This window comes from Apodemus sylvaticus, chromosome 5, assembly GCF_947179515.1.
Source record: "Apodemus sylvaticus chromosome 5, mApoSyl1.1, whole genome shotgun sequence".
Taxonomy (NCBI): Eukaryota; Metazoa; Chordata; class Mammalia; order Rodentia; family Muridae; genus Apodemus; species Apodemus sylvaticus.
In genome coordinates, this window is record NC_067476.1 from 24,725,876 (window position 1) to 24,740,509 (window position 14,634).

Sequence of the window (14,634 nt, forward strand, 5' to 3'; positions counted from 1 at the left end):
GTTTTAGCTGTTATTTCCTTGATGTTTGTCATTTTACTGGAACATCCAATATAAATTTAGTGGTGAGTGACATAGGAAGGCACGATATTTAAGTAGGAAGTTTTTTTGTTTTGTTTTATTTATTTATTTTTTACCTGTAAGATAAAAATTCAAAAATAATTTGATAGTGCTCACCAGTTGGGAAATGCAGACAGAATTATATTAACCTACTTCAAGTTAGCTAATAGGCTGAAAATAACAAGTTTAAGATATGTAAGAACCAGTCTTTAAGTTTGGGAAAAGATGTTTTATATGAGGGAAACCAGACAACAGAATATTCTGGTAGAGTGGTAGAAGTGGTAGGAATCTGGAGATGCATGGTACATTTTCATTTGGGTAGGTAACAATAGGAATCACAAGAGTATTTGAAAACAACTTAGGAATGTATTATTCTTTTTTTTAACCTTTCAGGAAGTGTTCAAGCTGCTACAGTATAATGTGGGTAATGTTCCTTGTTTGTAAGTGCACATTTAAAATGTTGGTGTTTCAGGGAGAAGGGTAAGACACTGTCAGCAGAATTGCTCTCGCTGAGGGGGATGAGCCCTGGACTCACACTGAAATCCATCTTTTAGGACAGGCTGGAGTACGTAGTCTCAGGTATGTCAACTGCTTCTAGGATCAGGGTCTTTGCAGATAAAGGAAAGTCATTTGGGGACTTAGCTTAAGAACTGTCCATAGATAGAATAATGGAGACAGGATTTTAAAGTGTTTAGTACAAGGACTTTGTAATGAGTAGCCTATTAGGGTGAAATCACTTAACTCTTGTCCATTAATACAGGTTTGACCATCTACTAAATTCTAAGTAAAATGCATGCATCAGGGAGTAGTGTACTACTCCCTGCAAGAAGTAAGTCTGAATGGAGAAAAATTACACATGAAAATTTTTCTTGTTGCTTTAGTTGTTAAAAGATGCATGAACAAAGCTATCCCATGGTGTCTTTTTGATGCTACTGTCTCAACAGCTCAGGATCAAAGGTGGTCAACCAGTTAGGTCAGTTTGCGGAGAGAATATACGAATCTGAGGAGTTTTATTTTCCAAAATCTTAGAACTAGAGCAGCATCTGGACTGAAAGCAACTATTCTCCAAGACATGCTTCCAGATCTTTTAGAATGTATGGGATGTGGATTCTATAAGGACAGGCAGACAGCTTTCAAAAAATGTATTTGGTAATAGACACTATACTTGTAATAGGACCATATTAATTCTATATCACAAGCAGGCAATCTGGGAGGATAAAGGACTCAACTGGGTGCCCTACAAAGGACAAACCCAGTGAGCTGCTGAGAGTTTGACACATCCCTTATACTAAATATTCTACTAAACTTGAGAACCGTCACTAACAAGTATTTAATAAATTCAATTTAAAATAAGGGCTAACTTGGGAATATATTTAATTTTAATTTGTTCGATTACTCTACCTGACTCAAATCAAAATGTCCTAGAATCAAATTTCTATATGAACAAGACTGAGAAAAACACCCACATGGCTTTTAAAGAAATCCAAACACTGTTTGTCACTGTTGTCTAGGTCCATGCCTCAACAGACAGTGGGAATGAAGACTAAAGTTAATAACAAATAGAAAGAGGGTTTGTGGTATGAAAAATTGCCATATGACTTAGGGACAAAATTGACCAGAAATTTATTTAAAATTTAGACTTTGTCTACTCCAAAGTAGAAATATCTTTATTTCCTTTCTAAATAAGGTGGTTTGAAAGCATCTACCACAAAGTCTCAACAGAGAAAGCACTCAATCGATATCAGATTGAAATTTTAGTGGAGTAAAAATGAGTCCTTGACAGTGCCTACCAAGAGGTTCAGATCTTTTATTTCAGTCATTGTTTATGACAATTATTCCAATTGAAGTTAACAATTACAAAGTATTCCCTTCTCTGTACTATTCAGGGTATCTCCCTTCCCCCTCCCCCCAAAACCAAGCAAACAAGCAAGCAATAAGCCATTGGTAAGAGAATTAAGCAGTATGACTTTGGTATCTGCCTAGAAAATAAATTTAAAGTACGTTATGGCAAAAGAGCACAAACTCCTAGGAATAAATAGACACTAATTTTCTTCTTAATTTAAACAGTTCTATAGACAGATAACAAACATACTTTATCAATGACACATTTATAATCAACATATAATAACCAAATGACAGTTCAACTTCATTGCCCGGCCTTAGAATCAAGACAGTTCTCTCTTATAATATTCATATTAACTCATTTAAAATATTATTAGATATTAATATAAACAAAAGACTTATGGAGCCCAGTTAGAAGAAAGCAAGTTAAATTTACATATACATCATACTGACACATTTCATGAAGAATTTTGCTTGGATGGAACCTAATACAATGACAGTATTAATGTCATGAGATGTTTGGTCAAGAGACCAAAAAGTTAACATATTGGAAAACTCTACAAGCAGGGACACCAACAGGAAGATAATTGATCACCAGTTTAGAGAAGCCATCGCATGGCCAGCATCCTATTGCTAGGCAATGTTTCTAAGTGGGGGATATCTCATCTTAAAGGACTAGGATATTTTACTTTTAAAATAATGTGCTTTTTTTTAAAAAAAATAAATATATATATATACATTTACATTTGTCAACTTTTGGGTCTCTCAACTAGCTGAACATCTATGAAGTTTATGGACTAACTTATTTATAGGAGATAAATATGCTGACTGGATGCCATTATGTATGAGATCCCTCACTAAAATAAAAGTTTTACACTCACCATGTAGTAAATGATAGAGTTTGCATATGGTCATATAATAAGACCAATCAGAGAGGGAAAGATGCCTTCAGTGATGTGCCTATTGTAGCTGAATAATGAAATACAAAATATATTTGAGGTTGATTAAAATTAAAGTAAATTTAGGCATGAAAATATTTGTTACTCTGTAAATACTTAAATAAGACTCAGTATTAAAGAAAGTATAATAAATGAACAGTGTAGGAAAAAAATTCATGTTTCAAATATATAGCTTAAATATAAAATTTGTGTAGATTTGCAAACCAATTTGGGGTGTTTAACATTCATTGGCCTTTTAAAATAATAGCCACAGACATTATGGTTGGAGGAAAAGGAGCTGAACTGGTTGGACCAGGAGCAAGGCTGTTACAACCTGGGTTCTCTTCACAAAGTGCTCTCAGCATTAGTGGTCTAGCAAGTGCCACGTTCCCCCCTGCTTAGCTTGATTCTGGTCACATGTGTTACCTCCAACACACGGCTAGTGAAGGATCTGGGAAGATGTGGAGTACCTGTGTTTCCCAAGGTATCTTCTAATATTAGAATATTGGAACCCTGTCTGCAGATAGTTAAGCTTCAACACCTCCTCTTCTCTTCTGCGCCATATGCATCAATGCTATCTTTTGCCCTTGTTTTAAGTCTCCCTACACTCTATCCATCCTTCTCCCATTTCCAATATTTTGAATATGAGTCTATACTTTCTTTTCCCTACCCTGGACGAATACAGATTTCTAGTGGAGAAGACTTGGAAAGGAATTAGGGATAGGGTAAGACTAGGTTTCCTTGTTTAGAGCAGAAAGATGGGGAGAAGAGAGGGAACACCGATGGAAATCCCACTACAGAGCTGCAACTCTGATCTGAGGTAGTGGAAAATATCTTTACATGATGCACTTTTAGGAAAAGTAGCATACCACCTATAATCCCAGGGAGCCCTCGGACTGCTGTCTTTGTCAGTGTTGGTGATTAATAGATAACACACGAATTGGAGATATTAATTTTAGTCTTTAAATTATAGGATTCATTGGTTTATTTGGTCTCTTGCTTTTATTTTATGGAAATAACATTTATAACTAATTGGAAAGTGGCCAATTTATGAAAACAAACAAAGTCACCCCAGAGCATGGCTTCCTTAGTGTTTGGATGAGTCTACTAGTATGTCACTGACCAGATTTAATATAATATTTTTACACATATATAAATTCACCACAGCTTAAGAATTTGAAGATACTTTCAATAATTATCTCTTGTCATGCCATTTCATTACCCTGGGCATTTAAATTTTCCTTTGACATGATAGGCAAATTTGTTTTACAGATAACTTGGAAGTTAAGAAGACGAGCACACTCAGAAACACACGAATGATCCAATAAACAGGCGACACAAAAGTCCTACTGAGTTATGCAAAAGTATTACTTCTTTCTTGTTGAAGGTATCAGCATATGCTACATCTTATGTTGCACAAGTGTACTCATTAAATATTATGAAACATACAGCAGGCCGGAGAGCTCTAGCTAGCTAGTCAAAGTCGCTCATACCTGTGTGTTCGTATTTATGTCGCAGAAGGGAACTGCTTTTCTGGAATGTCTTGTCACATAAGTCACATGCATACATGCCACTTTCTGTCTTCTTTATCTTCTTTCGAGACAGACAGGAATCGGAGTCTGTCATGTCGTCTAGGCCTGACATGTAGTCTTGTGCTCCATCAAGCAATTCTCCCTGTGATAGAATCACAGAGTTCAGCACGGTCTCTTCTCTTTACACCAAACAACTAAGCCTAGGCTGACAACTGGAGATCCTCGAAAATGCTAGGTGCCAACCTATCTCATAACTAAAATCATTTTTTCATCGGAACACCATGTGAAGTTTCACATTTCAACAGAACATGAACCTTCTCTGCCATAGATGGGAGAAACAGTTTTCTTAAATCTTTCACTTTTTTTTCCAATACCAGGAAAAACACAAGAGTGAACATTAAACATCAGAATTATGATATTTTCCAATGTTCTGTACTTCAAAAATGATTGGTAGGTGTAGAAACCTCATTTTAATTGAATTTTATATTTAGGTACAAAATATTATTATTATACAATCTATTTAAATGTATGTCTACCAACTAAAAGCCTTAAGCTATATTTTTATATTTAATTTTCTAATTTGAAATAGAGAATATTAATAACACTTTTTATCAATGTTCTATCTATGTTAAAACAGCCTTCAGCATTGAGCAATAATGAATGTACATCAGTAAATTATTAAATTTCTTGATATTTATTTTGTCTTGGTCCAAAGGAGTGCAAACTTGCGTGATAACATACATTTCCATTTGCTAGCCCACAGTTTAGTTTTCTCAGACTATATTTGCACTAATTAATACTAGAGAAGATTAAATAGGCTTAAATGCATTTTCAAAGAGGGCAGATGTGTTGTAAATTGGAATACTGGACAGCTGTTACAGCAGTGCACTACCACTTTGGCTCCTATTTTGCAAACAGGGATTATACAAAATAATGCCAAAACAATGCCTGCTTTCAGATTCTACCGCCTACAAAATTATTTGACCCTTCGAAAACTAGGCAAGAAGTCCATTGCAACCTGTAAAATATTTCTTTTAAAATACTCTTCAAAATGAACTCTTCTTTATAAAACAAAATAGATATTAAAATTTAAATGTGGAATTCCTTCAAGTGATACACATCTTTCAGAGCCTGTGCCTGTTACACACTTCAGTTTCAAACATGGAGGTGAGTTGGTCAACTACTACATCAGTGCGTAATTCTCAGAAGAATTCTTAATTTCATCTTGTTTGTTTTGGAAACAGGACCCTGCTATGCTGCCTAACCTTAAACCAGCAATCTTCTTGCCTTAGCTTCTTAAAGAGTTTATCCTTTTCAGCCACTGGCTTTGCTAGCTTGTTTCAAAGCTTTCCTATTCCTGATGTTCCCACCCCAACTGCGTGTCTTCCCCCACCTTGTGCATCTTCTAGGCTATTTATTAATTGATTTAGTACTGGGCAGGCTGGGAATCACAGCTGGGGGGTCTTGTGTGCCAGACCACACTTTTCAACACCTTTCTTCAGAGCAAAGTAACACATCTCATTACCTGAAATCCTTGTTTCCTCTGGTATTTCCTCCTTTGCTGCATATCAGCAAAGGTAGCTGCTCCCGTCGGGTAGGTATAGGCCATATGTGGTAGGAAGCTCATCTGATCCAGCCCTGGGTATGGTCGTAGCCCGGGGATGCTGGTCTGGACCGGTGGCATGAAAGTGGCAGGGGGAAATGCGCTCTGTGGTGGAAGAGCTGTGTACAAAGGCTTGGCACTAAATGGGTTCATGCCGAACACAGGGTTAGTGCTTTTATTGTCCAGGTTATTAGAATTTGAAAACTCTTTCTTGATAAAAGTCAAATTCAGAGGCTCATCAGAATTTTCAGATGATGAAGAAACACTGTTGTGGTCTAAGTTTATGCTAGTAGCTTTTGTTTTGTTCTTTGTGGCTATAATACTTTTGGGTTCTCTCATTTGTTTTGGTAATGACAGGTCCAACGGCTCAGCCTGCAGCTCCTCAGAAGAGAAGCTATTTGGAGTGTACGAGCTACTGTGGGAGTTTTTAGAAGATGTGGAGGAAAGATTTAAAGGAGAAGGAGTATTACTCCTTGAGTGGTCCAGTTTATCAACTGCTTTAATGTTGGTGAAATGGGAAGATTTTGTTAGCCTGAGAGGAGGATCACAACTCGTAACACTGTTGTGGAGTTCTGCTATAGATGGTGATGTGATGGAGTCCATAGGTTTTACAGGAGACCTGGGTAACAAAGAGTCTTTTGTGGTGGGGTTACTGTTGGGAGCTAACGGCTTGGAGGTCCTTTCCAGTGATGGCGACCTGGAATTCGAATACTGGTAGACTTTTCTTTGCTCAAACCATTCCTTCACAAATTCCTGAGGAAGGCCCACAGCAATGGAGATTTTCAGCAGTTCGTCAGAGTTGGGCTCCATGTTCATAGCATAGTACGCTTTGAGTACAGACATGTGGTCCTTGTATGGGTTGATGGGGCTTGTCAGTCCTTTCTCAGAAAGTACAGATGACAAGAGGAGGGCTTTATTATCAACAAAAACTCCAGCTTTGTTGGGGACCATGTTTTCGTGAGGTTGCAGGACCGCCTTGATCTCTTCGTTCATCTTACACAGGTAGCGTTCATGCTGATGCAGTGGAATAGGGCCTGGGAAGCTTTCTTTACAGAACTGGCATGAAAATGGAGTCGCTATGCTGTGGTTCTCAATCATTTTGTCATCAGTGACCAAATCTATCAAAGTACGGAGCTTCTCCTTCTTTATATTACTGATCTGTCTCCTTGAGTCAGTAGTCAAGCTCTGGAGGCAAGCTTTGGCTTCATTGACTTTTTCTAAGGTATAGTCAATAATACTTTTAGTGGCACCATTATGACTCACTACTGGAAGACCGACAGGTGGGATATTAGGAGAAGTTACCCCTTGTTCCTCTGGCTGAGAACATGGATCCTTCATGTGATAACCTTTCAACTTTGAAATGTCTTCGGTCTTGCAGTCCATCTTTTGCCTAGAAACCGTATTGTCCACAATCTGTAGAACCTTTTGTACCTCACTCAAGTTACTATTCATAGTGGGAAACCCGAGTAAAGGGGCTTCCATCCCTACACCTAAGTGCTGCATTGGACTCTGAGCAGATGGGTGTGCACCTAAGGGGCTGGTGGCTCCAAGTCCACCGTTCATAAAGGGACTAGTGCCACTAAACCCGTGTGTTGCCATAAGAACTTTATAGTCATTGAAGTCTAGTGGTTCTGTTTTAATCTTAAGTAAGCCTGTCTGCTCAGACATGCTAAGTGGTTTTCCATTTTCCAACTTGTTCCTTAGTTGAGTAATGGCTGAGTTAGTAGGAGAAGAAGAAACAGAATTAGGGGAAGAACCCGTCTTGATATTGTTTCTCATTCGGCCATTGACTGAGATTAAACCAATACATTTCTTGCTGCTGATATGTGAACTGTAGGACCCAGAATGAGAGAAGCGTTTCTTGCAGTTTGGGCATTCGTAAGGTTTTTCACCTGAAAGGATAATTAAAATTAGCATCAGGTTTCTTTGGTTAGGTAACACACTAAGTTATCTGCCAAGACAAGAATCTGTGGAACCAAATGAAATGAATCTAGGTGTAGAGTGTAGGTGGACCCTACATTCTAGATGGTTAAGTCAGTGTTATGTGAGCATAACTATCTCGGGGCTTTATCTACCCCAGGGTGGACATAATTCAAGATATAAACTATGGAAGGTAAAGGCTATCTATGCCTTTTCCAGTTAGAATTCCAAATCTTGTCAGGCCATCGGCAGCCTCCTATTTAAACAGAGTGTCAGATTAATGTGTGGTCAATAGCACAATAAAGATGTCACAGTATTTAAAGGGAAGTGTAGCCATGGCCTTAATCAACTCTGTGGAGATTCCATTGATTCTACCAATTCAACTAGTTCTTTGAATAGCATCCAATTTGGTAATAAAATGCTTGGCAGAGCTATCAAACTACATATAAAGCAGAATTCTCAGTGGTAGGCTGTGGGCTTATGATATACAGCTATCAGGAGTCAAGGAATGTTTAGCATATGCAAATTCCTGTCCAATTTTCTCCCACTTTTTTTTTTCTTGTTTAAGTTTGGGTATCAAGAAATGAATATCTTTCAGAAATTGCAGCCCAAATATCTCCAGGTCAAAGTTACACAATTTTGTACAAGTCTCTAGATTTAGCAGAAAACACAAATGAAAGGCCTTGCGAATTGTAATTTATGGGACATCATAAGACTCTCCAAGGCTCATAAAGCTTATGAAATAAGGGGGTAAGCCCACAACACTACACCCAGGACGGTGTACCTTGGAACAGTCTCTACAACCTTCTCTAATTGGAAAGAATGGGGTGCGTCGAGTCCCCCGAGACTTACCACTGTGAATTCTCAGGTGTTCTTTCAGGTGGTGCTTGTACTTGAAGGCCTTGCCACACTCTGTGCACTTGAATTTGCGGTTACCTGCCCCTTGGGTGAGCATCTGGTGCTGTGAAAGGAGAGTGACGTCCGTCATTTTTGTTCGGGAGGCACAAAGGAGATCGCTTAGGCATCTTTTTCAAGGCCTCGTTTTTTTAGACGGGCCGAGAGGTCTGGGTTCATGCTTATTTATCTGCTCAGACTTTCAGAGTTGCAATAAAAGTGGTAATGCTGGTAATAAAATGGGAACTTTTTCTCTTTTAAGAAAGTGCTTCCAATGCATATCAGATACTCTAGTCACAGTTACACCTGACATCTTTTTTTCTAGAGTGTTTCTTTGACTTTTGAGATAAGGAAGTATGACTGTAGAGATGCGCATGGCTCTTTTGGTTTAGTGCAGAATCTAAACCCTCAAGATTTCTTTTCAGAATACTGCTATCTTGTTGAGGAAATAAATTTTCCTGAAAATTATAAAATTGCTCTTTTCACCCATATTTAAAACAAATTTTCATGAAGTTTTCTGTATCCAGGTAAAAGTATATCTTACACTAAATCAAATTGAAATTTAAAGAAATGTAGACCCCACCCCACCAAATAAAAGGCAAAAAACCCATTGACTATAAATATTTGGTATGCCTGTTTAAATATCCCACTCACGGCACTACTGACCCATGACAACTCTGTATTGCCTAGGTGCTGCCTATCACATTTGATTCATTATCAAATAAGAGACAACATCTTGGGTTAGAACAGCTTTATCACAAGCCAGTAGGAAGGACTTCAACGACTTTTCATTTTCCGTTTTAGTAGTGTGCAAGAACCAACAGAAAAAAAAAAGTTTGCTGAAAAGACAAGTTAGAGGCAGCGCAGATACAATCTAACACTGCTGACCTTTCTGAACAAGGGGGGGGGGGAACAGTGTGACTTGGAATTCTAAGGAAAAAAAAAAAGAATACAGCCATCTACTCTGGATGCTCGAGGTAGGAGGCCAGCCTTTTTCTGCAGCAATGACACAAAAGCCTTTTGCAAAAAGACAGCCCAGAAACGGTGTGACAACTGCTAGGGTGTGCTGAATCTTCCCACATTCCTAGTGAGACAGATGGTGTTACATGGGACACAGGGAGGTTTGTTCAAACAGCAGCAACCTTCAAAGATCAAGCGGAGCCCAACCCGCCGAGCGCCATTGAGGGACCAGTGCTCATATGTTGCCGAGTTGCATAGACAAACAGCAACAGCTGCTTTGTCTCCCCCACAGCCCTCAGAGGACTACTATAAACTTTAGTTGTGCCACTGTTAATATGATACAATCATTTTAATTTACTAATTGTAAATGCCATGAGCAAATGAGGGGACTTTTCAACACCAAAGCTACCATTCATAATGCGCCAACACAATCACACTTCTGCATGTGAAATTTAAAGCAGTTATACTAGATAAATATCTAGGCTTTTTTTTTCCTAGAGTTTTTCTGTGCATAGAAGCATGAGAAGATAAACTGTTACGAAAGTGTAGCTGCACAAGCCTACTGCTTATAGCCGATCTTTGGAAAACATTCAAGTAACAAGTCCAATCAGAAACAAATGGTGTGATAAATGTGATATAGAGCCTTAAATAGTAAAAATTTGTAGCACAGTATTTCCATTCTTGTTTAATTGGACCTGTATCTTCTTTTCTTTATTCAAAAACAATAAAGTCTATGAGGACAAATCGGAGTTTTACAGAAAATGTCATATTTAACCATTTAAAAATATATAATATCAAAGTTCATTTAGGGCAATTCTGTATCTGTAAGACCAGTTATTGTGACTTATGAAACACCATTACTGTGACCACCCAACACATCATAATATCAATTTGCAGAGTCAATTCTCCCAGGAGGATAGAAAGAGCAGTTTTGCTGAAATGCTTAAGAGATGTTGTGAATCAATCCTACTCAGTCATTTTGAGGATTTAAGACCCTATCCTCACCTTTCCAAGACAGAGTTCTTATTTTTAAAACAAGTAAGCTAGAAGAGGCAGGACAGTTTTGGCATTTAACTACAAGCATGTATATTGAGATGGAGTTATGTTAATTACAACCAATTTTTTTTATCATTTATCACTTTTCCAATTTATTATGTATATATGCATATAACTTAAATGGACTTTCTATCTTCCTAAAACCATATTTCATAAGTTAGTAAGCTTGTAAAGTACTCTAAGTAATTTAAAGTGTTTTGTGACAAACGAAAGAAATACATACTTCTTTTACTATGCATTTAGGTCTTATATGAAAGAAATGCCTAAGCAAAACTAGGTGAAAAATGGAATTAAAATTGCTGAGATGTTTAATAATGTATAATTAAAATGCTACAATTTCATTCACTTTTTTGTGGAACATAAAAATGAAACTAAAGTCAAGTTAAAGTGCAAATAAAATTTCTAAATTAGAAATTAACACACTCATTCGATCGTGAACATAAGACTATTAAATCATATTAGAAGAGACCATCAAAAAATCATTTAGACCTCAATTAAAGCTATTACCATTAAAAGATCTGCATCTTCAAAATGCCATGAAAAATTAATAATGATTGCCAATCAAAGCAATATCGTTTCTCTAAGGGGTTATTATAGAAAGAAATCACTTAGAACCAACCCCCACCTGATCTGTCCCTGGCTTGTGCGTCACCATATGCCTCTCGAGCTGGGTGCGGTAGGCGAACGTGTAGCTACAAAGAGGGCAGGAAAAGTTCTCTTCATTCTTCTCGTGGCGGTACTTGATGTGCTCCTTCAGCGATGTCAAGCGCTTGTAGCCGCGGTCGCAGTAGGGGCAGGTCAGCAGTTGGGCAAAAGCATCTGGAGTTCCAGGTGGCAGGTCTGTAGCCGAGAGGCGAGAGGGAGAGGAGCGGGCCAAAAGGTCAGTAAATCAATGGCAGCTAATGGGCTGGCTGCCCGGGCTGCTATGACAGGAATCGCTGCAATCTGCTCCAGCACAGCGCCATCATTGCGCCCGGCCTCCTCACAACCAGGCCCCTCGAACACCCAGGGCAGGCTTGTCCGAATCAGCTCACACTGCGCTCGAAAATTAATTAATTACGTGAGCTTATTTGTGGGGAGGGGGAATTTAAACAGCTGATAAATGAAGAAATTCCCTTCGGGTGACTGACGGTCCCTCTGAACCCTAGACTCACATGTGACTCAGGAGTTCACAGGAGGGAAGGTTTTCAGGTGTCAGAGAACAAAAGGTGAGGGTCGATGATCTTAAACTTTTTTTTTTCCTCAAAAGTAAAATATCTCTGAAAGATAGGAATACATTTAGATATTTTTATCTCTTAGAAATGGGCTGTAATTGTTCTTATTTTGTATTGGATGTACAAATGACACAAATTTGCTGACAAAAAAAATTTCACAATACCCTAAAATTACAGTTCTAATCTTTGCTCATGAAATCCCATGCCTCTGCAGCTGTTCTTCAAATTTTAAGGTAAACACCCAGGCATGTAGTGCATTTGTAATTGTAACAGCTGCAGAGGTCAGTATCGCGGCTAAAAATGAATTACAGCCTTACCATTTTCCTCTTGCCCATTGGCCTCTGGCGTGCCAAGGCGAGACAGCTCCTCAGGGGCTTCTGGGTAAATAATGGCCGTGTCGCTTCGCTGAAGATACTCTTCTATGCTGACTGCGTGGCCATCTCTTTCCTCCAGTTTTCTTTTGGCAAAGTATTCCTCAAAGTCTGATGTGCAATTTGCATTCTTAACTGAAATCATAAGCAGAAGAGAAAGGTCTTTTCAGGGCCTTTTGCCTAGGTGACCAAGTCCTCTTGATCATTGTTAGTAACAAAAGTTGGCTTGTTACTAGTAAGACTTAAAAGTAACTCATTTTCCAGAAGGGAAGATGACCAAATGCTGATTAAATGCTTATTTTTATAATACAGGAAAAAGAGCTTACTTTAAGTAGGCAGATTTGTTTTTAGAATGTCTGTCTGTATAATTCACATACAAATGAAAGAAAATTTAAAACATATTTATTAAAAATTTTTAAAAGTTAACTAAAAAAAAAATTCCTAAACATGACCTAACATATGCTTGCAGATACTTTAATGGTCTATATGAAACTTCTTTTTGTCTTAATAAAAGTAAATTTAGCTCTTAGTGACAGGGAAACCATGACAATCTACCCTGAGGAGGTCAGCAGACAGTGTAGGCCTCTCTGGTCCTTCTACAAGCCCTTGAATAAAGTGTTCTGAATCTCATAAAAAAAAGGAAATGTAGTTTTCTTAAGGCATACTAAACTTCACATCTCTATCTACAGATGCATCTGCTGCTAAATAAAAGCTTTGGTTATGCTCTTCTTTGAGTAAGCGAGTTTGTCAAGTAAATCTACACAGTCTGAGACAGATGTGAATGGAGAGACATCCCTACAAATACAACAGTATGACTGTGCTAAAAACTCACAGAATGCAGCCTCCTTCTCTTTCACTGTGATTTTGATCTTTGCTCAGCATTGTATAGTTAAAAGGAAATAAAAGTAAGCTCACAGCTGATAAAAAATAAAATAAAAGTAATGGATCCCCACTGATAAAACTGCAGCATGGTTTCTATATGATTTTAGCTTCTTGTTATGATTATTTTTATGAAATAATTGTTGTGGACCAATTTCAACAATCTGTGTCACAAGACATGATATACTTAAAATCTCTAGATACATCTCTGAATCTGGAAGAGGAACTGTGAGTTATTCTTTATGGGTCTAGGAAAAGTGCCTCGCTCCAGCACAGTGCATGTCAGACTCATGGCACCAAGCAGCTCCCTCTGAGCTACTAGATCTTTACCATATTTTCTTTGCTACAAGAAGCATGCAGCGTTGCCTATAGGAAACATCCTTGGCAAGTTGTGATGTGATAATGTTCAAGCAAGCTAGTTAAAGGTAATTTTCTCCCCCCCCACCCCGCCCTATTTTTCCTTTGGTTCACAATATCATTAACTTGTGGATTTTAGAAGCTCCCACTTGTTCAACATATGATTGAAAGCCTAAACAGCAAGTCTTAGTTTCCTAAGTGAAGACCAGCACTAACTTTGTCCTTCAGGAAAGTGAGTGCAAGAGAGAGACAGAGAGAGACAGAGAGAGAGGGGGGGAGGGAAGGAGGGGCAGGAGGGAGAGGAAGGGAAAGGAAGGGAGGGAGTGAAGGAAGGAGAGGGAGGGAGGAAGTGGAAGGGAGAGGGAGGAAGAGGGAGGGAGGAAGGGAAAGATGGAGGGAGAGGGAGGGAGAGGGAAGAAAGGAGGGAGAGGGAGGAAGAAAAGGAGGGAGAGAAGAAAAAGAAAGAAAGAAAAAAGATAGGAAGGAAGGAAGGAAGGAAAAAAGAAAGAAAGAAACAAAATCCAAATAACACCACTTGAAAATCAACCCATTGCTTCAAATTTGATTGGATATTGTGGTGGTGTTGTACGATGGTATAAACAAAGGTAACACAGGAATCCAATGAGCTCTAAAGACTAGGAAAGCTTTAATGGGGGGAAGCTTGGAATTAACTTACTCTCAAAGCTGGAGCAGCAGTGTGTACACAGGTGACTAGGAACGTGGCCATCTCGGTATCTAACTTGGAGTACAGAGTGAAAAGGCAAAACTGTAGAATGTTGGAGAACAGAGGTAGCAGAAGTGGGAACATGCAGGGGGCAGTATCTCTCCTAAGGTCTTTCAGTTTTTATTCTAGGTCCAAGAAGAAGGAGCAGGGAAGAGGATAGGGAAGGGAGGAGGAGGAAGAGAGGGGAGAAGGGGGAGGAGAAGGAAGAGGAGGAGGAAGAGGAAGAGGAGGAGAAGGAGGAAGAGGAGGAAGAAGAGGAAGATCAGGAGGAAGAATAAGAATAAGAA

The 14,634-nt window shown here is 38.6% G+C and overlaps 1 protein-coding gene across 2 annotated transcripts in view; it reads right to left on the minus strand.

The window, feature by feature from the left end:
* Positions 1-14,634, minus strand: part of Zeb2 (zinc finger E-box binding homeobox 2) — a 125,185-nt gene that overhangs the window by 2,348 nt on the left and 108,203 nt on the right. For both annotated transcript variants that reach the window (XM_052182444.1, XM_052182445.1), the window contains exons 5-9: positions 12,334-12,522; positions 11,428-11,642; positions 8,745-8,853; positions 5,895-7,864; positions 4,331-4,511 (exon numbers count right to left, since the gene is read on the minus strand). In XM_052182444.1, the coding sequence (XP_052038404.1) occupies positions 4,331-4,511; positions 5,895-7,864; positions 8,745-8,853; positions 11,428-11,642; positions 12,334-12,522 (2,664 nt within the window). The remainder of the gene's footprint in view (positions 1-4,330; positions 4,512-5,894; positions 7,865-8,744; positions 8,854-11,427; positions 11,643-12,333; positions 12,523-14,634) is intronic.